Source organism: Herpailurus yagouaroundi, unplaced genomic scaffold (genome assembly GCF_014898765.1).
Source record: "Herpailurus yagouaroundi ecotype Mexico unplaced genomic scaffold, PumYag 182, whole genome shotgun sequence".
Lineage (NCBI taxonomy): Eukaryota > Metazoa > Chordata > Mammalia > Carnivora > Felidae > Herpailurus > Herpailurus yagouaroundi.
In genome coordinates this window covers 36351748-36379337 of record NW_024412413.1, presented here as the reverse complement: position 1 = coordinate 36379337, position 27590 = coordinate 36351748, and the positions used below count along the sequence as shown (strand labels likewise).

Genomic DNA, 27590 nt, shown 5'->3' with positions numbered 1-27590 from the left:
AAGAAAAGAAAAGAAAAGAAAAGAAAAGAAAAGAAAAGAAAAGAAAAAAGAGAAAGGGAAACTTTGAACTGGACTTTGGGAGTCTGAGTAGTGAGTCACCTGTAGACGCAGGGTTATCCTGAGCATGGAGTTCAATAACCACCCTGCCTTCTAGCTAATGAATCTTGTGCCTGCACTGATGTGGTGAAATAGAGCTTGTAAATAAGTCAGAACCCTCAAGGGTGAATGTGGTGGTTTTAGGTTGGTAAAATTCTCTAGCCATTTGTAGATGCAAATCCTCTCTGGAGGAGAGCATCCCCAATTCAGGCCTTCTGGATTCCCCAGACTAAGATCAAACAATTAATGAATTGAAGAAAACTCAAAAATCACTAGAACCCCAGGGAACTAACCACCATGAGTGAGAGTCAGCAGAAAGCAAATACTGAGACCTCTAAAAGCTACAGGTATTGAAATATCAGGAACAGAATATAGATTAGTTTTGTATGAAATATATAAGAAATAGACACTAGAGTGGTCTTGAATGCTTGAATTCAAAGCTCACGGGTTAGATTAAATATCAGATTAGTCACAACTGAGAATATTAGTGAAATTGAAGGAACATGGGAGCAAATTACCTAGGATGCCACATAGAAAAGGAAAATAAGGAATTTGAAAAGGAAGTTAAGAAACTGGAGAGTATACAGTGAGAATATCTAATATCTATTCAGAGCCCCAGACATTGAGAATAGAATAGTGAATATACCAAATTTCCTTGGTTGACACAGCACAATATACCCCAAATTGAATAAATAAATCGAAGTCTATACATAGACTCATCATGGTATATTATAGGAAACCAGAGGCAAGATGATAACCTGAGCCAAAAAGAAAATGTACCTTTGAAGGAATGCTAATTTGACCAAGAGCACATAAAATTAACATAACCCTGAAAGACACAAGATAATGAAATAATCTCTTTAAGATGTTAAAAGAAAATTTCTGTAATACTCTCAGCAGCTAGGAATATTTTTCAACAATGGTGGTGAAATAAAGACACATTATGTAATCAAAAATTGAAAAATATTACCATCAGTAATCTTTTACTAAAGAAACCTCTGAAGCATCTACTTTAGGAAGAATGGAAATTCCAAAAGGAGAAGTTAAGATGCAAGAAAGAGTGATAAGCAAATAAAACAGCAAACATGAATATAAATCTAAATAAGCATGGTGTAAGCTAATGACAGTGATGATTTTTGTGTGTTTAATGTTGGAGCATAGGATGATGTGGCATCTTATTCACCTGTCCCCGCTTGATTTCAGCCAAAGATATATGGCAGAAGGGAACTTTTTCGTAGGGTGTGTGGGACTTTTTTTGACTCATGCCAATGGGGAAGCCCAGCGGAGTCTTGATGTTATAATATATTTTTTAAATGTCAAGTATAATATCTAAACACATAATATTAACATATTATGTAAGTGAAAATGCATAATAATGAACAATGGAATGTATGCTTGTAAACCCAATATAGAACTCTAAAACTAACCATTGCCAGTAACTTCCATCTACCTCTGTGCTTCTTCCCTATTCCATCCCCTTGTCTCTCCCCACATGAGATAATCACTACTTGAATCACCACATTGAATCTCGAAGTTTAGATTTCATGATTTCATTCAACCATCTCACTACCTGACTACCATCTCCATCTCTGGCACCAACACCACCAAATTCTTCAGCTACACCCAGGACCTACAGTCCATGGAAATCACCAGTGTTTCAGTGTCCTTGCCCACATTATACCTCATATCCCTCCTTATTTAAATAAGTTCCAAGACCAGTCATTGATAATCACTCCATTGCACATAATCTTGACTCCTTTGCTTAGTTTTGTCTTATCAACACCTGGCTACATCCATCTCTGCCTGTTCCATGTCTGTATCTTGAAGCTAAACATAGCTAGAGCAAAACACAACTTGTTTTAAAGTTCAGGATCACTAGCCTCAAGTTAGCCCTCAGTGCCAGGTGGCAGTCATACTATCATTTTCTAGTCCATTCTCTCTGATATTTTTCTAGATAACCATACTTAACTCACTTATCAAAAATTTCCAGCATCTCTTTCCCCATCATCACACTCAACTAGACAACCGTGTATCCTTTTTCATTGAGAATATAGAAATAATCAGAATTTTCATAAGCTTCCATCACCACATCTAACCATCTATTAGCATCTGTGCCTTTAAAGGACACCCTTTCCCCTATTATTATAAATTGTCTATACTTCTTGCTAAAAAAAGTTTCTTCATTTCTTCCCTAGATGCTTGTGTTCTTAACTATTTAAGGACATTAGTCCAACAGTCGCTTCCCTCCTCCCTCTTTTTCACTGTCTTTCTTATATTAACAGATTTTTCCTTTCTCCCAAAATATTCCATCAACATTTAAACATGTTATTTCTCCCCAAATTGGAAAACAAAAAACCTTTCAAGCCTGTTTATGCCTCTAGCTACCATTCCATTTTTTCCTTCTCTTTATGGCATAACTTTCTATTTTCATTTGGAACTACTCCAAACAGGCTTTTTCTCCAATGATGTCACCAAGACTGCTCTTGTCAAAGTTACAAGAACAACACTCAACAACATTAAATCCATTTGTTCTCAGTTCTAATTTTACTTGTCCTATCAGTAGCATTTGACACAGATGATTACTCATTCCTCCTGGAAACACTTTCTTCCCTCGGTTTCCAGGATTCTTACCTCTGGTTCCTCTTAACCTTCATCCCCCTGGCCTGTTCCTTCCCATCCATCCAATCTCTTGACCTTGACATTTTTCCTTTTTCTTGACCCGCTTTTCTCTGTATCTTCACTCTCTGAGATCACATTCTCTCTCATGACTTTAAATGACATTGATATACTGATGACTCCCAAATTTAAATCTCCAGCTGAGATCTCTTCTTTGAACTCTAGACTAATCTACCTGGTGTTTACTTAGTATTTGCACTTACACAGACCCTTCAAGCTACTAGTTCAGAATTGAACTCCTGATCTTCTTCCCACACCTTTTCCTCCACCTTCTTTCCCATTGCAGCAAATCACTTCATTTTCCTAGTTGCATAAGCCAACTCCATTGCCACTATCCTTGTCAAAGACATCAGCATCACTGCTAATCTGTAATACAGCAGTTGACTCCTCCTTCATTGGTCTGCTTTCAAAACAACATTCAAAACATGTCAGATCATGTCATTCCTTGTGCAGTTTGCTCCCTCACCTCCAGTTCTTCACTCAGATGCTATTTTAAGACCTTTACAAATCCTCTTATTTAATGTCGTATGTGAGGGTTCAGCATACTTTTGTTGTAGCGGACCAGGCAGTAAATATTTTAGGTTTTGCACCCCTAAAGTCTCTGTCACAACTATTGAGTTATGCTGTTGCAGCATGAAGGTGGCCATAGACAAAATATACCTGATTAGGTGTGACTATTTTCCAATAAAACTTTATTTATGGACATTGGCATTTGAATTGTATGTAATTTTCATGTGCTATGATGTATTTCTTTCCTTTTGAGTATCTTCAACCATCAAAAAATCTACATTTTTAAATGGTCTAACTCTGGGCTGGATATGATTCCCAGGCTGTAGTTTATTGGCCACCCTCCTCACATACATTCCTTAAATGGTTTCTTTGCTGTAGTTTTTATCTTTTCATGCATCACAGTATAATATGTTACATGTTTTGTTCATATTTTCATGTTTATTATCTATGTCTTACAAATGAGATATAAGCACCATGAAGCCCAGGATTTTTAACTTGTTCTGTGTACTACTGAATTCCCAGTATAGGTGCTCAAAAATTATACGTTGAATGAATGCATAAAATGAATGAAAAAGTTATATTTTCAAAAGAAATAAAATTGGCTATAATGGATGAGATAATTGAAGAATTTAATTTTATTTTAGAAATTATAGTTTTGAAGATTATAGAGAGATATCATTTTAACCATTCACAGACTGCAAAAGGCTCCATCGTTGACTTTCTTATTAAATTCTTCATTATTATTTCATTGTTATAAATATTTTTTTTCATCTTCCCTAAACCTCATTTCTTTAGTTAAGAGATACCTGTCTATAACAGTTCCCCTTTTCTTGGGATGGCCTTGCTTCCTGGTCTCTCGTTGTTCTCCAGGTTTTGTAGATAAATAGACCTACAAGATTAACCACATGGCCTCCTGCTTCTCAGCTGGAGGCTGCTTTTTCCATGGCCACTATAAGTGATCATGCTTCATAGCATCGTGGACTTAATATTCTAAGAATATTGACTTCATAGTTACCATTTCATTCCTACTTTGTTTTGGATGAACCAAAGAAGTGAACAAAGTTCTTGAAATTCTGTCGTTGACTGAAGTAAATAACAGTGTTAAATTATAGGCATTAGAGCATAGCTGTATTTCTCTAAGCCATTTCAAGATACTAAAATGGGATTTAATTATTATATGTAATGGACATTAAACATTTATGAGATAAATGGCCTACAATTTAATTAGTCAAGTATTAATAAGATAATTTTTTTAAGAATAATTAATGTGTAATAGCAGAAAAAGATCTCGCTTCTGGTTTCTTACACAAAAGAATTAAAAAGATGTGCCTTCTACTAAAGACCTTTTTGTTTTACTTGTTCAATGTGAATCACAGGTAGAGGTGATATATAGTCAAGTTTTTCTGTAGCTAAGTATCAGATCACTATTCAAGGTTGTTGCATTGCCAATAATTGTTTTTTGGGGAGGTAAAAATGTACTACTGTGTGACTTTATAAACATATTCGATATATATTATATAATCATTATGGTTCCCTAACTCATTATTGAAGATGAGTCTAAAAGAAATCAGAGTTGGTGTCTGAGTATTAATCACTGGATTTAAAATAATCTGTTTTATCCCCTCTTCCTTTTTAAGTCGCATTTGGGTTGTTATTTGTGGCATATGAGTGAATAAGTATCCAATGTATCTGCCTCAGGCCAAGTATTTGGACTCTGGGTCTGTGTTATTGCCTTATTGATTGCTTGTTATCTGCTTGCTTGCTTGTTTTATATTAACTGGATAGACCAAAGAAGGGAGGTAAGAAAGTAAGGGTGTAGCATTTTCAAAAATGAAGTTACTCAGAGAAGAGGTAATAACATTGGTAGAGTAGGTAAGGCAATACAAAATCTCTATCCTATACAATTTTGGAAGCTATTGTGCAGAAAAATGTCATCAAGCCAGTCTTTAAAACCTTCTTAAAAGTATGGAAATATGCTAACTGTTCAGGCTTTACATTAGATGATGGATGCTATCTGGATGTGGCAATCTCAGGTATGAACATCTCAAAAATAAAGGCAAAGTGTGCAACTGAACGTAGAGATCCTGAGGGTAATACATGAGCTTATACTGTGTGAGCAGCAGCGGTTCTGCCATTAAACCTCCCTTGATTTGCTGTAAGTTTAGATACACACAAGCCGTGTTTATTTTTACATTTTCAGCAGGTGTGACACTTTGGCAAGTGTATTGGCTTGGAGTACAGCATGGCTTCCCCGTGATTGGTGGGTCCTGATGGAATGTTTTCTGAAATGATGGGTGAAGACCTTGCATCATTATTTTTCCAAGCGTGTATCAACAAAGCCTTCATCCTATAAAAGTGCAAATAGAATGTTATGCACCAGGCACCATGTTTACATTTTATTTTTAGTTCCTGGAAAGATTTCTAGTTTCTGGAGGAATTGCTTGCTCCTTCTTGTTATGTTTGATCGGGTCATCCTAACTCAGAGTGTTAGCAAAACTTTCCACTTGCGGTGTGCATGAAGCCTGTGGTGAATTCTCTTTATGAAACACGTTTCTTCATGTTCGTTCTGCGGGTGGACAATTGCTGCCTTCTAATATCATGTTGAAATGTGATTGATCCAAATGATAGTGTCACCCTTGAATGAATCATGCTTCTTCACTCCATCTGTTTCGTGAGAGGAAAAAAAAAAAAAAAATGTCTTACCCATCCTTAGAGTGTGTATGCCTAACCTAAATTCCATTTAATCCACTGTTTTGAGGTCTGTGACATGCTCATTTCCATGTTTTTTTTTTTTTTTGAAGAAGGATTATTTTCAATGAGTCCTATTCAAGAACAAGTCTGTCATTTCACCAGTATGCAAACTAGAATCTCTCAGTTGACCTCCCTCCGATCACACCCTATTTATTGGCAAACATAGAGGTCAGTTGGAGAAGTGATATATACACAGATTAAAAAAATTTTCCTGGCACCTGTCAAATCTTTACTTCAGTTGAAACTTTGATTCTGTCAACGTAGTATATCTGTAGCTCTTGCTACACTGTGTTTTTTTTTTTTTAAGTTTATTTATTTATTTTGAGAGAGACAGAGACATCACAAGCTGGGGAGGGACAGAGAGAGAGAATCCCAAGCAGCTTCCGCACCGCCAGCACAGGGTCTGATGCCTAACCGACTGAGCCACCCAAGTGCCCCTTGCAGCATTGTGTTTTTAAAAATTCAGACAAGCCCCACATGTGTGCACCTAATCTTAGGTGGTCCACACGGGACCTCCTGAGTGCCAGCCCTAGTCCCCCATGGGGTCCCATTTCCACTCTGACAAGATGAAAGAAACTATCATGAACCAGGAGAAATTCATCAAACTGCAAGCACAAGTGTGCTTTGGTGGGAAAGGAACTGCTCGCCCAAAGAAGGTGGTTCATAGGACAGCCACCGCAGAAGATAAAAGGCTTAGGTTCTCTTTAGAGAAGTTAAGGTAAACAGTATCTCTGGTATTGAAGAAGTGAGTATGTTCATAAACCAAGGAACAGTGATGTACTTTAACAAACCTCAAGTCCAGGTATCCCTGGCAGTGAACGCTTTCACTGAGACAAGGCAGCCAGCTGACCGAAATGCTACCCAGTATCTTAAACCAACTTGGTGCAGCCTGTCTGAGTAGTTTAGGAAAACCTTGTGAATTTCTGCCCAATCTGTGGATGGAAAAGCACCACTCACTACCAGAGAGGAGGAGGACGATGAAGTTCCAGACCTTGTGCAGAATTTTGATGAAACTTCTAAGAATGAAGCAAACTGAATTGGGTCAACTTCTGAAGAGGATAAAGCTTGAAGAAGTTACTGGGAACTGCTATTTTATATTCAGACTGCTTTTTAATTTGTTCATAGATCTGATAAAATCTAAATCTCTAATAGTTTTAAGCCTAAGCCCCTTGGACAGTGCAGCTCTTTTCAGTTTTTGCTTATACACAATTCATTCTTTGCAGCTGATTAAGATGAAGAAGCCCAGGAATAAAGTTTGAAACAAGGTTAATGAAGATCATTACCTAGTAAAAAATTAATTAATTAATTAATTAAGTTAAATTAATAATTTAAAAAATCAAAAACAAAAACTCAGATGATCATTTTACAGAACAAAAAGGGCCAGCCCCTCAAAAAGAAAAAAAAATATTAAAAAGAAAAAAAAAATCTCTCTCTCCTTCTGTCTCCCATGACAATGAAGTTCTAAAATGTTATAAACTCAAATCTCAACTTCCAGCATACTCTGAAATACACTTTATTGGATATAAAATACCTGATATGTAATATTAGATATATAATAAAGCATCACTTTATTAGATATATTCGAACTCACGCTTCACACATACACGTGTGCATGGCCCATACAGCTGCAAATCCTTCTGTGCAACACAATTATGATGGAGAAAGCATGAGTGTGTTCTTCCCTCCCCTTCTTACCAAAGAGAAATGAATAAAGTGTAGAGTGAATTATGTTGCTTAGGGTACATTTGGACTAGAAACAGACCAGGAATTTGGTTCAAGGAAAAGTAAAAGAAAATGCTGTAGGTTTTGTGTCAGCTGTCTACATTAGTAAGGGAAGACAGCTCTTGGTGTTTTAGAGATAGAGATGATTTTGCCTGTGTGCAGATTCTTTCCTAAATTTCATTACTTTAGTGTTTTAATGTTTTTAACCTTCAGTAAGTTCTACTTATTTTTATTCTTCTAATCTTGCATGCACTTTAAGTCCTATATTTTCTCACTTATGTAGAACTTTTGTTTGTAGTTTTACTTCAAATAATGAGCTATGTGCTCATCACAGATCAAGAAAAACAGTGCACTGATTGCATTTTATAACAGCTCTGAGTGCAACTGAGGTGACCAGGGATCTAGCTTTTCCATTTGGATCCTATGAGAGATGTTGTGATGAAAGTAAGGGTGTCAGGAAAACCTGTCTTTGAAATAGGATCTTCTTTAGTACGCAGTAATTTCTGAGTTCATATTCTTAATTTAGTATGTGCACTTTAAAATCTGTTAGAAATAACTACCACCTTTGAAAGGACTCTGTTACGATCACTGTTTGCTATCCCCCTAACCACAGATTTTGGCATTTTGATTGCCATCGAAATGAATAGCACTCCACATTGTGTCAGTCACACCCTCATAAAAGTTAAATGAACATTCTTGCAACACCCGCTGGGATGGGACAGATGTAGGAGAGAAGGACTGAGCACACAGGATAAAATGTGTCACCGAGAAATTGAAACTACTCCCTTAACACAGCGTTGTGTCTTGCTTGTCACCTATACCTCTTTTGTTTTATTCAAAGCTATTTCAAAAACACAAATAGCGTGTTGAAATGGAGAATCACTGTAAATCATTTCTATTGTCTGTCAGGCTGTGCCTTGCCATTGCTAGATTCCCTATGTTGTTTTTCCTCACCGTATGTACACTTGGTAAATCATTTTAGCAGAGATACTTTATTCAAAATACTATAGTCAAAATATGACTACAAAGAACTATCATTTCTAAACTGAGACCATCGCATTGCATGTGGATTTCTGTTTTATCATAGACCTTTGTAACAGATATTTTAAGTTTATTGTATCAATATTTAATTTTTTAGTACAATTTTTTTTTTTATCCGTTTTGAGTTGGTCTCAAAGGTTCAACAGCACAGATCTCACTAGTGACATCTTATTCTCCAAACTAATTGAAATTCAGACTCTTCTATGTTAGGGCTCTCTCCAATGTTGGCTCTACTCTCAGTTTGCCAAAAAATACTTTTAAAAAGTAACAAGTTTATTTTGATGTGACACCAATTTCAAAAGTTTGTATGCCATTCTCCCTTTGGAAGAATTAGAGTCTTGAAGCAACCTGACAATTCATCTTATGTAATAAATAGCCTAATAGCCTTAAGGAAGTAATCTTCCCTCTCCTCTATAGCTCACCCTTACAGACATGTCTGATTCTTCTCTGTAGCAGAAAGATTTGTATTCACACGCTGGACTATAAACACCCTGAGGGCAGTGAATCCCTTGGTGAAGTGTCTCCTATTAGTGTTTAGAGCAATGCTTAGAACAGTGCATGGATAAGAGTTACACTGACCTCATAAGTCTGAGGGACATCAATGAAATAATGAATGTACACCTTTTAGTGGTTTGTGAGAAGTGCCAAATGTGCAATTAAAGTTGGCTAAAACCCCATACAGACTAAAAAAAATACTGTTCTTGTTCACCACTTATCTAGAGTATCTGACAGCAACCTTGACTTATAGTGGGTGCCTACTCAGTGTTTATTAAGTTACATTGAGATCAAGTTAGAATTTACCTCTTCTAGGTCAGCTCTTTCTGCTAAATCATATATTTTTTTCTTCTTTCAGCAAGGATTCATTGAGAATTTCTTTCATATGCCAGAGCCTGGCACTAGCACTATAAAGACAGTTAAAATAAATTCACTGTCGGTCTCACTCTCCAGCAAAGACAGATGCTTATAACAAGTAGATATAATTCATTGTGGTTAAGTGTTGCAATTAATGTATGTAGACAGTACTATGGGAACATACAGCAGCAAGCTATGATTAAGGGATTGTTAAACTCCCTTTTTAAAATGAGCAGAAGTTTGTTGAAAAGAAAATGGAAGAAGGGCTTTGTCAGAGAAACAGTCTGATAAAAAAAAATAAATGCTCAAAATTGCACATGGCAGAAATAGAAGTTTCACATGGCTCATGCAGAATGTATATTGAGGGCTTATTTGGGGTGCCATGTCGTAATCTGTGTCTTAGCACCACCAGGCTGAAGAGTCTGGATTCTTTTCTGTAGGCACCTGTAGGTTCTGTAGGTTGACCCTTCAAAACCCCATTTATATTTTAAAAAAGACAGATGGCCAAGTGGGAGGTAGATAGGGGTGAGCAGGAATCAAAGGTGGGAGAACAAGAGGTGGACAGTATTTAGGAACGGATGAGATGCCACGCCAGACGGTGCCAATAGAAATGGAGGGTAACAAAGAGAGGGAGAATATGACACATATTGTTCACTTAAATTTCTCTTGTTTTCTCTAAGTCGAATAGCTAAGAAGGGAGCCAGAAAGCAGATAAAGAAGAGAAGCAGGCCATAAAGAAAGATCAGATCTGTGTGGGGCTAAATAGGAGCTGCCAGCCTCTCCCACATCCAGTTGTCCAAGATTCCCGTCATTGCTGTGCGACACTTTTGTGGACCTGGTGCCCTTCTCTACTGCCCAGATTAGTGCCATCCTCTCACCCACGTTGAAGGTGCACCTATATCAAAGACTTGCCATTTTGTGCATAACAGATTGTCCATCTTGGAAACAGTGCTCATCTGGTTGTTTGTCTTGGGAAAGTGACTCTGACCAGGAAAACACTAGGCCAGACAGTCCTATTTAGGAGCTGTTTTGGGGTAGTAGGAGCTCTGTGGAATTCCCGTTCAAACACCACCATGTGGGTGACAGCCCTTACAAAACTGATTCTGTCTAAATGTTAAGGAACAGGTGGATCACTAAAAAGAAAAAGGAGAAAGCTAATAAATTTATGAAAATGGTATTGGCCTCTGTAGTAATCAGGAAAAAGAAATCAAACACAGAGTAAACTATTGTCTTACAACTTTCAATTTGCAAAAACTGAAAGTCAGACAATGTCAGTTGTCGTTAAGAATATGGAATATGGCACAAAAACAGACACATAGACCAATGGAATAGAATAGAAACCCCAGAACTAGACCCACAAACGTATGGCCAACTCATCTTTGACAAAGCAGGAAAGAACATCCAATGGAAAAAAGACAGTCTCTTTAACAAATGGTGCTGGGAGAACTGGACAGCAACATGCAGAAGGTTGAAACTAGACCACTTTCTCACACCATTCACAAAAATAAACTCAAAATGGATCAAGGACCTGAATGTGAGACAGGAAACCATCAAAACCTTAGAGGAGAAAGCAGGAAAAGACCTCTCTGACCTCAGCCGTAGCAATCTCTTACTCGACACATCCCCAAAGGCAAGGGAATTAAAAGCAAAAGTGAATTACTGAGACCTTATGAAGATAAAAAGCTTCTGCACAGCAAAGGAAACAACCAACAAAACTAAAAGGCAACCAACGGAATGGGAAAAGATATTTGCAAATGCATATCAGACAAAGGGCTAGTATCCAAAATCTAGAAAGAGCTCACCAAACTCCACACCCAAAAAGCAAATAACCCACTGAAGAAATGGGCAGAAAACATGAATAGACACTTCTCTCAAGAAGACATCCGGATGGCCAACAGGCACATGAAAAGATGTTCAGCGTCGCTCCTTATCAGGGAAATACAAATCAAAACCACACTCAGGTATCACCTCACGCCAGTCAGAGTGGCCAAAATGAACAAATCAGGAGACTATAGATGCTGGAGAGGATGTGGAGAAACGGGAACCCTCTTGCACTGTTGGTGGGAATGCAAATTGGTGCAGCCGCTCTGGAAAGCAGTGTGGAGATTTTCCTCAGAAAATTAAAAATAGACCTACCCTATGACCCAGCAATAGCACTGCTAGGAATTTATCCAAGGGATATAGGAGTACTGATGCATAGGGGCACTTGTACCCCAATGTTTATAGCAGCACTCTCAACAATAGCCAAATTATGGAAAGAGCCTAAATGTCCATCAACTGATGAATGGATAAAGAAATTGTGGTTTATATACACTATGGAATACTACGTGGCAATGAGAAAAAATGAAATATGGCCTTTTGTAGCAACGTGGATGGAACTGGAGAGTGTGATGCTAAGTGAAATAAGCCATACAGAGAAAGACAGATACCATATGGTTTCACTCTTATGTGGATCCTGAGAAACTTAACAGGAACCCATGGGGGAGGGGAAGGAAAAAAAAAAAAAGAGGTTAGAGTGGGAGAGAGCCAAAGCATAAGAGACTGTTGAGAACTGAGAACAAACTGAGGGTTGATGGAGGTGGGAGGGAGGAGAGGGTGGGTGATGGGTATTGAGGAGGGCACCTTTTGGGATGAGCACTGGGTGTTGTATGGAAACCAATTTGACAATAAATTTCATATAAAAAAAAAAAGAATATGGAATAAAGGGGCCCCTGTTACATGTTGAGGCTAATGCATTTGATACAACCACACTGAAGAAAAATTTGACAATGTCTAGCAACCTTGCAGATCATCTGCTCCAACAATTCCAATCCTTAAAACTCTCCCAATAAATATGTGTAGAGATATTCACAAGAATATGGATGACAACCATCCTCTAAAGCAGAGTTCATCCTTAAGAGAATGGGTTTTCATTCAATGGAATTGATATACAAGAACTAAACTTTATATCCATCAACATGGATAAGTCTGCAAAACAAAATGTTGAGCAAAAAATCTAAGTTTCATGTGCGTCCTTGGCAGGATGACATCTCATGATGGGTGCTTTTAAAATCAAAACTTATAAACATATAAGATTATACATTTATTATGGGTACACAAAAAATAAAAGTGAAAATAGACATTGGAATGGTGAATACCAACTTCAGAATAGTGGTTTTCTTGAGAGAATGGGGGGTGAGTTCAGGAATAGGACAGTGAGATATTTGGGGGTTTCAGTTGTCTTTATAAATTTTCACTTGTTAGGCAAGTACATAGTTCTATTGTATCCTCTCAAAGTTTTGTTTGTATACCTATAATATTTAGAGTAAAAACCCTTCATATGGCTTTCCTCACATATTCATTCATTCATTCTTTTAATCTATCACCTGTTAATCTATTCAGCTACCCATTCACGTATTCTTCTTTCTCAAAGTAATTTTATTTAAATAATCCAAGAAAGGGTGATTAGGGCTTAAACCAAGTAGAGAGAAAAGGACAGAGTATAATTAGAAGGCAAATTTAAGGGAGATTATTGGGTAAAGTTGTCAACACTTAACAACTAGATGTAAGTAGGTGTGTGTGTATGGAGTAAGGCAAGGAATCAAGGATAATTTATTCAGATCTCTAGCTTGGCATTGAACATGAAGCATGCCAAGAAGACAAAGGAAGAGGGGTAATGTTGGAATAGAGGGGGGATGTGGTATCAAACTTTGTCTGGGTTCATGGTACACGTTTTTCCATAATCCTGACAGATAATCTTTAATTCAGTAATTATTTATTGAATATCTGCCATGTACAAGGCACAATAAATAGAGATCCTTTAAGTTTATGCATAAATACTCTTTTTCATGAATATGTTTTTTTTTTAAGTCCAAACCACTATTTTTTAGGCATCATGGTGCAGTTACTGCTCCACTAAATTCAATTGGGTAAGCAATTTCAACTGAATACAGTTGAATGGCAGTGTGCAGCCTTCGTTAAGTTATTCTGTAACTACTTGAAAGAGAGTGAGAATCCATTAAAAACTTCAGACTGGGTAAACTCATTTAAGTTTGCAAATTACATTCAGAAGAGAAGTTAAATGTGGTTATCTTGAAAACATCCCCCCCAAATTGTAGTGTAGTAAATAATAATTGGATAAGGCTAACCTCAGAAATTCTTCCTCAAAAGTTATTTAGTTCATACAACAGTAAATATACAGCTATATGGATACATTGAGCAATTCTTTGGATGGAAATAAACATATTTGTAAAATTAGAAGTATTGGAAATATTTGTAATATTTGTAAATTGGTAAATTTAGAAGTTTGTAATTTGTAAAATTTGTAAAATTAATTTGTAAAATTAGAAGTTCAGATATTTCTGTCTTCATCTTTTTCAAAACTTCTCTTGCCTATTGATTTACCCTCACAAAAAGGAAATGGTCACAGGGAAGAATGGGATAAGAAAGCCCAATTACTGTGTGGATTTCCAGCTCCCACCTAAGCAGACCATTTCAACCAAACCCTTTTCCTTTTTCTAGGCTCTACCCAAATTTTCTGTTCAAAGTTCTAGATTTTAGTCCTGTTCTCAATAGAAACATGAATGTCCAATCCTGAATCCTCATATGGCTTTACTATTCTTCCTCCGTAGATATCTTTCTCTTTCCAAGACTGCATAATAGGCAAAGACCAGGAAAATGACTTTGTCTTCTAATCCTGTGTGCTGAGGATACCCTGTGAGCTCAGCTGAGTTCTTTGGGAGCCTCAAAGGTGTTAGTCTAGAATCAGACCCGTGCAATCTTGCCTTCGCTCTACCCCACCCCACCCTATTATTTGAGTTTGCTTACTTCCTCCAGTGTTGGAGAAATAAACCAAAGGCCACAGTCAAGTAACAATAAAGTCGTAATTCCCTGGAGACTTGAAAAAAGATGTCACTTGTTGCCTCAGCATGGCAACCAATTAGCCCCTTTGATGTAAAGCGTCTGTCCTCTTTGAGGAAACAAGAAAGGTCTGGTTCTCCCTTCTAGTCTGTCATTTGTTGTACAGAGCCATAAACCCCATTTTACTGGGTTGCAAGCTACTGCCTTTGTTAACGTGCTGAAAACTTCATCAGCTGTCTTTAATCAAAGAAGATGTGCGTGAGGGATGACACCAGCAGTTGTGGTTGGGTTTCTGTTTCCCAGCCCATGAGTCACAGCTGGCAGAGAGCAAGGACACCAGTGTATCATCAGACAGCCAGTCACCTGAGCTTCTTTGATTTCAGTTATATAGTTAGGTAGTCCTTAATTCTGTTTAAAAACCTCTACATGCTTCTCTTTGGCTATGAAAAGGTTTTTCCTCTCCTGTCTAATAATATTTGGTCATTTATGCTTCTGTTTATAATAAAGTTTCATTTGCACATTTCCTACTCTAAATAATTGCCTGGCCAAAAGAATTCACTTTATGAGAGGACAGACATTTGATCTGACATTCTTTGTTCTGTATGGGACTTCATCCTCCTCTAGGAAACTTTGTCTCAAAAGATGTAAAATAATATGATCTAAGATCAGGAAATGACCTCTAGAACACTGCTTCTCAAATTGTAATGAGAGTGCAAAACACCTGGGGATCTCGTTAAAATTCAGATTCTGATCCGCTGGTTGGTACCTGAAATTCTGCATTTCTACCAAGCTCCCAGGTGATGTTGATGCTACTTCCTGGACTAGAGGCAAGGCTAGAAGACCCATAGGCACTCAGTCCCTTGGGCATCCAGTCAGCTACCCCCGGTCGCGCTGTGAAGGCTTGTCTTTGAAGAGAGAAAACAACCATGTAACAGAAAGTGGTCTATGTTGAGTTTTATTCTTAAATTTTTATCAAACACATGAAATTGTTTATGTCAAAGTAACTGTTGACAGTTTTAAGCAGTTACCTAAGGCTTGTACCTAAGTACTTGTTGATTAGGTCACTTTTGAGCATACATGCAAATTTCCTCAGTCTCCACTCAACTCAAGTAAGAAGCTATAGTGATGTTTTAAAAGCATTGCATAATGATGTAAGTTTGTAGGTTTGTAAAATAAAAACTCTTTTTTACTCTGGTGAGATAGATATATTCAGAAAAATACGTTACATCTAAACACAGAAATCTATAGCTGCCTAAAAATAGTATGTTCTTAAACATATACATTTTTAGTTTACTTGGATTTTTACTGTTTATAGAGTTGGGCACCTGGGTGGCTCAGTGGGGTGTGTCCAACTTCGGCTCCGGTCATGATCTCACGGTTCATGGGTTCAAGCCCGTGTCAGACTCTATGCTGATAGCTCAGAACCTGGAGCCTGCTTCAGATTCTGTGTCTCCCTCTCTCTCTGCCCCTCCATTGCTCACTCTCTGTCTCTCTCTCTCTCTCTCTCTCTCTCTCTCTCTCTCTCTCTAAAAAACAAATAAACATTTTATTTTATTTTTTTTTTAATTTTTTTTTCAACGTTTATTTATTTTTGGGACAGAGAGAGACAGAGCATGAACGGGGGAGGGGCAGAGAGAGAGGGAGACACAGAATCAGAAACAGGCTCCAGGCTCTGAGCCATCAGCCCAGAGCCTGACGCGGGGCTCGAACTCACGGACCCCGAGATCGTGACCTGGCTGAAGTCGGACGCTTAACCGACTGCGCCACCCAGGCGCCCCAACAAATAAACATTTTTTAAAAAAAGCACAATTAAAGAGTATATGTGAACTTCTATTGGATCTGTTATCCCATTTTAACCCCATAATGTCAATTTTTGATTATTTCTGCTTAATGAGTAACATGCTGGGGTAACATGCTAATGTAAACATGCTAGTAACATGCTAATGTAAAATTAAAGTTATTCCATGTGGCACCTGGATGGCTCAGTCAGTGAAGTGTCCGACTTTGGCTTAGGTCATGATTTCCCTGCTTGTGGGTTCAAGCCCCACATCAGGCTCTGTGCTGACAGCTCAGAGCCTGGAGCCTGCTACAGATTCTGTGTCTCCTTCTATCTGTCCCTTCTCCAGCTCTCTCTCTCTCTCTCTCTCTCTCTCTCTCTGTCTCAAAAATAAGTAAACATTAAAATTTTTTTTTTAGAAAAGCAAAATTAAAGTTATTCCAAAAACACTATGATAACTAGCACTCAGAACTCATTTTGATGACAGATGTCACTTCCTAATTGTGTTATTTTAGATTAATATTAACTTTTCTTTTTAAAGAAAGAGGTGACTTGAAGTACTCTGAGGACAGAAGAATCTGGGCTGCAGTTCAGTAGCAATAGTAAAGCCTATTTATGTGGCTTGGTTTATTTCACCACCTGTCTTCACCTCTGTCTCTTCTGGTTTAACCTAAGAAAGTCTATAAAGCTAGTAAAGGTATAGCCAGGTCACAAATCCACAGGGTTTGGATTCAGTAGTTACTCAGGCACACTCACAGGAAATTCTGCTTTCTGTTTCTGAGATGATAGGGAGACAGAGAAGAAGAGGAAAAAGACAATAATGTTGTATTCTCATGTAACCTTAGCAGCAATTCTATGCAGCAAGTATTGTTATCATTCATTTCTATAAGAAATTGAAGTCTCGAGTGTTCCGTCAACTTGTCCGAGTGCACACATCTCTGGGGCAGAGCTGGCCTGGCACTCAGGCATTGTGACTCTGTAACTTTTGAGTATTTTTAATAATCCCCTTGAGTTGCGATTATAGTTAGGCACAGGTACTTTAATAATAAAGTGATTCAAGAAATAACGACTATCCCACTGAGCCATCTGGTTTCTCTCAGCCCCTGTCGCTGGGCCTCTTCTATTTCTGGTTAGCCAGGAATGGTCTCCAACCGTGATTCTCCGTCTCCATTTCCTCTCTTCCCACTCAGGATAGCGGAAGTCTGAACATTTTATCTACTTAGCATCTCTAGTAATTCAGGCTGTGAACACACTTTGCCATCACTGTAGTAGCTGTTTATTGATAGTTGTGCTGAGCTCCGTGAGGGAATAGAATTGAGAAATGCATCCATGCATCGAACGACTCAAGATAATAATGGGTGGAATGATAACAAAGTTCTTTTAGGAAGACAGAGTAGGTGGTGTTTTAGGTTTCCAGTGTGGACCTTCACTGCACATGTAATTTAGAGCTATGTTTATTTGGCTTGGGGTTTAAAATTAGAAATTGACCGTCTGTATTTTTCTTGATAAGTATGGCGTCATCCTGACCAAAAGGTTTTTGAAGGTCAGGAATAGCTTATATTTGCAACATTATTTTTGGAAGAGAAAAGAGGATGTAGACAAGTTTGAAAATAATGCCCTATAGTTGAGGACTTAAGAGGATTTTGCTGTACATCCACAGACATATAGTGTAGCCATTGGAATAAAAATTGTAAAGTATGTATAAAAACATAAAAATGTTTTTATAAAAACATGCATGTGCTATATACCTCAAGCAGATGAAAAGAAGGAAAAGTGAACTTGACATTTGCAAGTCTATTACATAGATGTACTGTACCACATTGTTAAATGTCTCATTTTATCTTTCTGACAACATGAAAAAAAGTTGATGTTATTTTGGTATTTCATAAATGAAAGAATTGGGCACAGGTATGTTAGGGCACGTCACCAAGGTCACAGTCAGTGGTTGAGCAAGAATTCAAACCCAGACCTCTTAAAGTCCAAATCTGATCATCTCTTTCCAGTTGGTTTACTCTGAGCTATTCAGCCCTGCCCCTAGCACTCTTTTTGGTTCAGAAATAATTGTTTTTACAGTAAAGAGTGGAGTCACATGAATTCAGCTGAAAAAATGCATGCATTTTATGAAAATACTAAATTGTAAAAATTATTGTGAATTATTTTACACTGCATCACAGAGTTGGCCAGGACAATTACTCTGTTGACACCATCTGTAAAATGAAAACACAATCTTAGCATAAACACATTTAGTTTTATCTGATATTTCAAATATGCATTTGTGTAACTGCCAAAATATTAGCTGCTGTATGTTCGCCAGAAAGTTCGAGCAACAAGACAAGAACAGAACTGCCTTTATTTGTAGATAGCAAGCAAAAAAAATTTTTTTTCCCTTTGGGAAGGACTTTTGTTGTTGTCAACCAATATCTCAGAATTTGGGGATGCAGACCCTTGTCTGAAACTAGTGGTACATAGTTTGTTTGTTTTGTTTTTTAACTTTGCCTTTCATATGATAACTTTGTATTGCAAATATCACATACTATAAAAATTTTTGTGTTTGAGACTCACAACTACCTTTAAAGAAATAATAAAAAACTTTTCTGACAAAGGTTCCATTTTTCTGCACCACATTTTATCTGTTTTGGTATGTTTTTACTTTGCTGTGTTTACAATAAACATTCACCAGGAGAAGTTTAAAAATTTGACTTAAAAATAAGAACTTTGTCTCATTAAACTACTTGGGTTAGATTTGGAAAGGACATCAGTGGTTACATTTGAAATTTTTTTTTCAGAGCGTTTACCCTGAAAACATCAGTAAAATTGTACAATTTTTTAACTTATTTACTTAATGTTTGTATAAATGGCCTGGAAGATTGCTAAGGAGAGGAAACAGAGTGGGTGGACATAAATTTGTCAACTTTTCCAACTTAATTTTTTTATTTCTTGACATTGAGTTGAAAAAAGAAGATCAATTCTATCTGAAATTGTATGACTTTTAACTGTTTCCTTAGAAAAGTACAGTCTGACTAGGCGACGAGGTTTTCATATGTAACCTATGCCTTCTCATTAAAGAAGAATATTTTCGTAGCTGCCTGCACTATTTAAAGCACAGAGTAAACCAGCTGTTTGAAAACTTTTTGTTGTTGTTGTTATTCCTAGTTATCTTGATCTATTTGTATAAATTGCTAAATTGCTTCCATAAAATGCCTCCAGACATAAGGGAATCATTTGCATAAGTGGATGAAAACTTTTGTCTTCCATGAAGGAAAGCTTGAAACAAGCCTCTTAATCATTTCCCTCCCTCTCTGGTTCCAGTATCCGGCTGCTTTGATGAACCTGGGGGCTATCCTCCATCTCAATGGCCGTCTCCAAAAGGCCGAGGCCAACTACCTGCGGGCACTGCAGCTCAAGCCAGATGATGTCATCACGCAGTCCAATCTCCGCAAACTGTGGAACATTATGGAAAAGCAAGGCTTAAAGACATCCAAGACCTGACACAGGAGGGCAGTACTTCCTCCTCCTCCTCCTCCATATTTTAAAGCTGGCTTCGTTAGTGAACAGAACTTCCCAGCAGTGCTATGACAAGAGCTGGTATGGACTTCCAAGATGGGGGCAGAGGTCACTGGGGTCACTGCCACGTCTGGGAGTATTCACTCTGCTGTTGGCACAGCCGTTAACACCAAAAAGGGGAACATTGGAAACCTCCTGAAGGAAGTAATTGTTACCCATAGAACTATTATTAAACCAGAGCACTTAAAACAGGATCTTACGGCATTGGGGTGGGAGGTGGGCAGGGAATCTAAGTTACAAATTTTGTTCATTTTTGAAAGCTAATTTAGAAATTATACTGTTCCTTAAACACTGTGAGAGGAAGTCAGAGTGTCCATTCAGCCCTGCTAAACTATTAAGATCAAGTGTTAATAGGGAATAATTAAAGTGTCGTGTGAATCCCAGCGTGCCGGCCGGTTGTCCTGACGCTGCTGTCTTCCCTCTTTGGGACAGCCTGCTTACCAATTTGTGAAACTTAGGGGAAAAAAAAATTTTTTTAAAGTATGTCAAGATCTGTCAGAATCTATAGTTGTTTCCCGACTAGGGCACATAACATTTTATTATTTGGATGTCACAGTCTTCATTTCTTTTAGACAGCATTTGCTTTTCAATGTTTGAGCTGAGGTAACCATGTTTCACACTGGCGTTGCTGGAGAGGTTGGGGAGACCTTTTACATGTCCGGCAGGCAATTTTTATTTTTAATGTCACCAGCATTTCCCCCCAGACTGCCTAGGAGAATTCACTGTATTAATTCTTAGGCTTTTGAAGTAGCTATAGCTGGTTAATGCACATGCTTATATAAGGATTAAATCTAAAAGAGCTTAAAAGTGTTCTAATTCCAATAACTAGCCAGCAGCTATTAGACAAAAGGGAAGTTGCTGTGTGCTTCCCAGATGTGGTTAATGGTTAAAAAATCAAGTCTGAACAAAGGAGTGTATAATAATGGTTGCCAGTGATGTTATATTTTGGAAAGAATTGGTATAAAATGCTAATCACTTTCTGATAGGTTCCTAGACAGCAATGCTAATAAGTTTTTAAGGAATTATTTTTTTATATTTTGCTCGTCCCAAAACACATAAAAAATGAGCTACAGTATAGCATCAGCCTGTGTGTTTTTAGGTCTTCTGCCTTGCGCTTTTCACAGTTAAACTATTTTTTCACTAGCAAACTGGTATTTTATTCCTTTACCTATTAGTAACCACTTCAGTGATCATTACACAAGTAAAAATGAAGTAGAGAAAAACATTTATTGAACATTGTTTTGACTTGCAAACTTTGCTACTAAAAATTAACTTTGCAAAAAAAAAACTGTTCACTATCAACTTCATAGAGAAAGTAGCTATACAATACCCTACATATTTATTTATTTATTATTCTACCATAGCAAAATAACAAAACTTGATTCATTAAGTCAGTTCTTTGCAACTGAAAATTAGCTTTTTTCTCCTTTCCTTCAACTTTCATGTATATATATTGGGCAGCAGCCCCACTAAAAGGAAGCTGGACATGCAAATACATCATATTTTGTTTTCTCCATATTTTATATGTTTTACTCTGTATCTGAATAAAGCGGGATAAAGAATTTAAAGTAGTGTTCCTACGGAATTAGTGTTTTTGTAAAAAGGTCAGATGTAGTGAGAGAGGTTTGTTGATGGCATTAGTAAGAAGGCCCTCCTAATAGGTATATTATTTTGTAAACATTTCATCGAAGGGCCAAAAAGTTAAATTATAACTAGATCACTGTGTCTTCAGAATGATATTTAACGTTTAACAACAGCAAACCCGTGGTCAAACCAAAAGTGTGGGTTGAAGTGTATTTTTCATCTTTTAACACATTGGCAATTGCAAAAAAAAAAAAAAATAAGTAAATAAGGAATTTAATATAAGGATATAGAGATAAATTCAATGTCTAACAGTTTTATTTATTTAAATAGTTATTGACCTATGATGACTTCCTAGTCTTAACATTTTATGTCTTTTTGTTGTTAATGTTCTTCCTTTCAGACACTTGGTTCTTAATAGGTTCGCTGATTGCACAGTAGAGGCACTTCGAGTTGACCCAGTCCCCAAGTAGCATTAATAATTGGGCCTGTGTCATAAAATGCATGGATGTTTAATAGCAAAATGTCCCTGACACCTTTCACTACAGGGCTGGGCTTAGTAACTGACCAACTTGGGGGGAGGGTGGGACGGAGGGCTATAGAACATGGTCAAAAAATGTCTCCGCTCAGGGATTTATGGTGGATTATTGCAGACAGTGCTAAAAATATAGAGCACAAGACAAGTTTACTAAATTAAAGTTTTATTTTTTGAGAAACTGTTATTTGTATAAATTATCAAGATTTGTAGGCTTTCCTTTTGTAGAAATAATTGTTTTATGTGCCAGAGAATTTCAATTTTGTTTTCAACAATAAAGCATTGATAACAAATATGTTGTATAAGCCTTTTTTAAATCTTCTACAGCAACAGCACTTAACGTTCTCATGGATTTTAACAGAAATTGAAAAAAGTTTTAAAAAGTAGATATAGAAAGTCAAACAGAGACATATCATGGCTAATGTATAATCAATAATAATTAATCATTAATTTTTAATCGTTATAACAATATTAAGGGTTCCCTATAACACCAGATTTGCCACCTTCCAAAAACAGATGGCACAATTTTTGTTTTATTGATGAGCTATAGAAACGGAAATACCCCAAGCATGACTCATTCATAGGTCATTTGGTTAAAATGGCCATATTAGAAGACCTGATACTCGAGTCCTGATCCTAGAGGAAAGCACAACACTATTTTGTTGAGAGACAGGAGTACAACACATTCAGGTATCAGTTATAAGAAAGCATTGGGTTCTAGACAAAATTTGATAGTCTTGTTAAAGTTGTCATTATATAATAACATAATTATATATTGCCTAATCCCTTTATTAGGGGTAAAAGTTAGCTACAAAGATTTTACTTTATGTTAAACGTCATATGGATGTGCAAGGTTGTATTCCAGCTTTACAAAAAAAAGCTAGGGGCGCCTGGGTGGCTCGGTGGGTTGGGCGGCCGACTTCGGCTCAGGTCATGATCTCGCGGTCCGTGAGTTCGAGCCCCGCGTCGGGCTCTGGGCTGATGGCTCAGAGCCTGGAGCCTGTTTCCGATTCTGTGTCTCCCTCTCTCTGACTCTCCCCCATTCATGCTCTGTCTCTCTCTGTCTCAAAAATAAATAAACGTTAAAAAAAAAAAAGCCAGAGCTCAGAGGTATGAAATTAACTTGTCCAGGTCACAAAGCTAGCAAGCAGCAAGCCTGTCCCCGTAGTGTCCTGTGCTCACATGCCCTGTGTCATGTGAGCACTCAGGCTGTGAACCCAAGTCTGGAGACGAGGTTTCTCGTCCCCTTTGGCATTTTCTAGCTATTCCATCTTCCACAAATCACATTCCCTACCCCTCACACTTAAGATGATCATGAAGATTAAAGGCAATTCCTGTGGTCTAAATGTTGATGTCCCCCCAAAATTCGTATGTTCATAGATTATGTTATTAGGAGGTGGGGGGAGCAGGCGAGTGACTAGTTCATGAGGGCAGATCCCTCAAGAGTGGGATTCATACCCTGACAAAAGAAGCCCCAAAGAAGTCTCTCGCCCCTTTCACCATGGGAATACAGTGAGCAGCATGCAACCCAGAAGTGGGACCTCAGGTGACCAAGCTGGCACCTTAATATCAGACTTCCAGCCTCTGGAAGAAAGAAGTTTCTGTTGCTTATAAGCTTTAGTCTTTGGTATTTTGCTACAGAAACCCAAACAAACACAGAGGGAGCACATGAAAAAAAAAAAAAATGTAAACATTTAGACTGTGAGAGCCAGAGAGGATTTCAGTGAACATGTAGTTAGACCTATTTACTTTCAACCTAAAGAACATAAGGTTCCCCCATACCAGGTGGCTTAACTAAGCTCCCCAAACTAGTTAGTGGTAGTTACATGACAGGCTATTGAAATCTCAATTATTAAGTGGTCTTGCTACATGCAGTAATTGCATAATTCTGTTTTTAATGTTTTTTTTTTAATGTTTATTTTTGAGAGAGGAAGAGAGACAGAGCATGAGCAGGGGAGGAACAGAGAGAGAGGGAGACAGAATCTGAAGCAGGCTCCTGGCTCCGAGCTGTCAGCACAGAGCCCGACACGGGGCTCGAACCCACGAGCTGTGAGATCATGACCTGAGCCAGAGTTGGATGCTTCACTGACTGAGCCACCCAGGTGCCCCCAGTCTCTTTTTAAATCAAGGTACAGCTTTATCTTAAATTGAAAGCACTCTGCTTTGAAACCAGTAAGGGCAGGGGCCATGTCTTTCTTTTTTGGCACGGTTCCTTCAGCCTGGCACACTGTTGAGTAGAACATAAAATACACTATAAATTAGAATTCCATCTATTATTTGCTCCTTATCAACTAGATATTTTTGAAAGTCCACTTTCTAAAAAGTTGAGACTGGGAATTCAATAACTCTTTTCACTTGATGTTCTCACCTTAGGGCTGCGTTTTCACATAGTAATCATTTCTAGTACAAAGAAAGGAAATGCATCTCAGTCTCCGTTATGTTTGCTATTACAAGGGAGGAAACTGGGTTTCTGGGGACAGTTTAATTATTACAGTAATTCCAATTCACTCCTATGTACCTTTGGAATATGAGTTTACACTTAAATATTTTCAAAATTATAGAATTTGCTTCCTACTATTCACAACTCATGGGTGTTGCTAGAAAACGACATAAGCATTGGAACTGCCATGCACTGTGAGGAGAGAAAAGTTGAAGTATTAATGCAATTGCACTCACTCTGCTCTGCTTAGCTTTGCAGTAGAGAAAGATGCATGTGGACCAGGACTTTAGCCTTCTTGCCGTGTCATTTTGGGTGGTCTTCCTGCACAATGTAATCACAGAGGCCTTTGAGTTGGCTTTCATTCCATTGGCCACGTCACCACATATTGGCCTTCTGCTGTTGTTCTGTAGAGCTTTGAGATGTATTTTTCCCCCTGATGTACTGCTGGGATTTAAATTTCCGTTCACTTGAAATTTCTGTGACAGTTTTCTTCTAAGTTTTCAAAACATTTCCTCAAGTTTTTATAACTGCTCCCTGGTATTATTGTGTTATTTGTCTGTTTCCAAAGAGTGGACAGAAGAGCTTTTGTTTAGCAAGAAAATTGTTAGGTCGAATAAACAGTTACGAATATGTGAGACGACTTGATGGGGTCACTATTAAATACCTATAGGGATCTAAGAAGTTGATATATCTGAAATGGTGTTCAGGAAAAGTGTCTAGAGATCCTAAAAGGAGCAAGAGAATGGATAGACACATGGGGAATTGACTAATAATTGCTGCTAGAAATAATTAAATTTTTGTCATAGAAGTGGAGGATTGGATTAGAACACTTTTGAGACTGTGTCCTTTTGGGCTGCCCAGTAATCTGCCAAAATCGAGCCATTGTGTTATAGGGAAAACAGTGTTACAAATAAGAGATTGGTTTACAATATAACCAATGAAAAAGTGTTCAACCAATTGAAGTCTAGGTTAGAACTGGCTATTTATTCCAATCTAAAATGTATTTAATTTTTCTCCTACCTCCTTTGGATTTGACAGGAATTGCAATCATTCAAGACAAAGCTGTCAAACATTCTCCAGACAGACGGAGAGAATAGAGTTCCATGTTCCAAGTAATAGCTCAAGACTTCTAGAGACCCTTTTTCTAATAATTTCTATCATGTGTCTTCCTTTTCCATCCTAAAGGACGCAAAATGAATAACTCCTCCGAGAACTTCCTCTTGGTAATATCACTGAGCAGCTAGATACTATAATGAAGTTGTTGAAAATGTATTGAGAAGTCAAGCAATTTGTTTTCAAAAATACCAAAAATATTGACAAAGTGTTAAAATGCCTCTTTCATCTGGATCCTTCTCTTGTATCATGTAAAAGGCCATTTGTGACCAGAAAATCAGAATTGGTAAGGAAGGAGAAGGATGAGTATGTATTCATGGAGACAGGAAACAAGTGACTACCTTTAATTTTAATGTAGGACCTTGTTATAATCTCTTTTAGCAAACAATGGCCATATTGACTCTAACAATAATAATTAATTTTTTAACTCTGCAGACATCAACTTATTAAATTACATTAAGACAATAATCTCAATAGGTTTTCATTTTTTAATTCTTTTTATTTTAAATATATTGTTTTGCTTACTGTTTGGCTACTTTATGTTTCCTTTACAATCGACTACTCTTTTGGAAATGTGCCTTTGCCTGTATACTTTGTGATAATGAAAATTTGGGAAATTCCACCGGAATTATGGTGTTTCAAAATACATCTTTAGAAATCTGTCCTACACAACCAAGTATTGAGATGTTACTACATTCTATTAAAATTTAATTGAATAATTTTGTATTATATGAGATGGAAAAGTACATCAATATTATGTTTTATTATATCCCATCAGGTATCACTCTCCCAATTATCCTGTCAATGATATTTATAGAATGTGAATATACCAGCAAAGCCTATCTCTTTCTACAAAGTAAGTCAAGGAATTTTTTGGTTAATTTGTTGTCACTTCTGTTTCTAGAACTAATGGTTGTTTGGACTTGTATTTGTTCCAGAAGTTTGCTCTGTGAATGATGTTGAAGATGAGTCAGTCTGTTGCTATTTCTCAAGTGGTCACAAAGTGATATTCGTAGAAATGCTAGTAGTGACATCAGAGAGCAAGAGAAAACATTAGATTTGACTTGACCTCTGCACTTGACAAATGAGGAAGCTGTTGTTTGGGGCAGTCAAATGACATAGCTACACTTACACATTCACAATGGATCCAATGTAGCAGGGAACATGTTGAAGTATGAACTATATGTTACATGTTTCGTGGCCCAATACCAACCATCCAGAGTTTGTAAAAACATCTCTTCTTTGGAGTGGAGGGTAGACACAAAGCTTGCCAGGAAAGATTTGATCATGGATTCTTTATGGGTTGCATACATGGAAGATATTACTGCCTGAAACTCCTATATCACTAAAATTCAGTTTGGGTCCCTCGTTTAAGACATGAACTCCATTTCAGAATAAATTTATGAAGCATACCTAACCAAACACAGCTGGTCTAAGTAAAAGTGGTACACAGAAGTATTAGGGTAGATTAACCCATTTCAAAGGTCCATTCCTGTCATCTGATGGTCATCAGTTATTTTTTCTGACCTGACCATGGTGCATCAGGTCCAAATGATTCAAAGTTCATTTGCCTATTGCAGCAGGTACAATGTGTGAGATTCCGGGACACATAGACGTATTAGATGGTGATCCTTCATGAAGAAATTGGCAAGTTTTTTTTTTTTTCTCTCTCTCTCTCTATTTTACCTGAGTCATTCTATGTGCCATTAAAGATTTTTGGAGCATACTAGCTACCTGAAAGCTCTTTATAGGTCAGAGAATCATTGTAAAGTATGGATAGCATGTATTTTTCTATTGCAATATAACAGCAGTAAATATATTTGCTACAAGTCTTTATGATTATTGGCTGATCTATTTGATTCTCTTTCAATCTTGTCCACCTTCTTTCTGTCATATGCGTGTGTGTGCATGGGCACACACACACACACTCACTGGGTAGCTGGAAAGTCTGCAATTAAACCTAAGTCCAAACATTTGATCCTCCAAAGAGGAAATCATTATGGGGAATGTGACATAATTTGAGGTGTTTTGATTAACAGAGGAAATAAAGTGAGAGCAAAACTTTTGTCCTTGGGTGAGTGATTTAAATCCAG

The 27590-nt window shown here is 37.4% G+C and overlaps 1 protein-coding gene and 1 pseudogene across 2 annotated transcripts in view; both read left to right on the top strand.

The window, feature by feature from the left end:
* Window positions 1-27331, top strand: part of TMTC2 (transmembrane O-mannosyltransferase targeting cadherins 2) — a 411733-nt gene extending 384402 nt beyond the window's left edge. The window contains exon 12 of one of the 2 annotated variants that reach the window (XM_040491302.1): window positions 26276-27331. In XM_040491302.1, coding sequence (XP_040347236.1) covers window positions 26276-26305 — 30 coding nt within the window. In that variant the 3' untranslated portion in view covers window positions 26306-27331. Of the gene's footprint in view, window positions 1-19573; window positions 22238-26275 lie in introns of those variants that run through there. The other variant, XM_040491301.1, reaches the window with a different exon arrangement.
* On the top strand, window positions 5337-7742 carry LOC121040675 (transcription factor BTF3-like; annotated as a pseudogene).
* Window positions 27332-27590: the final 259 nt, after the last annotated feature.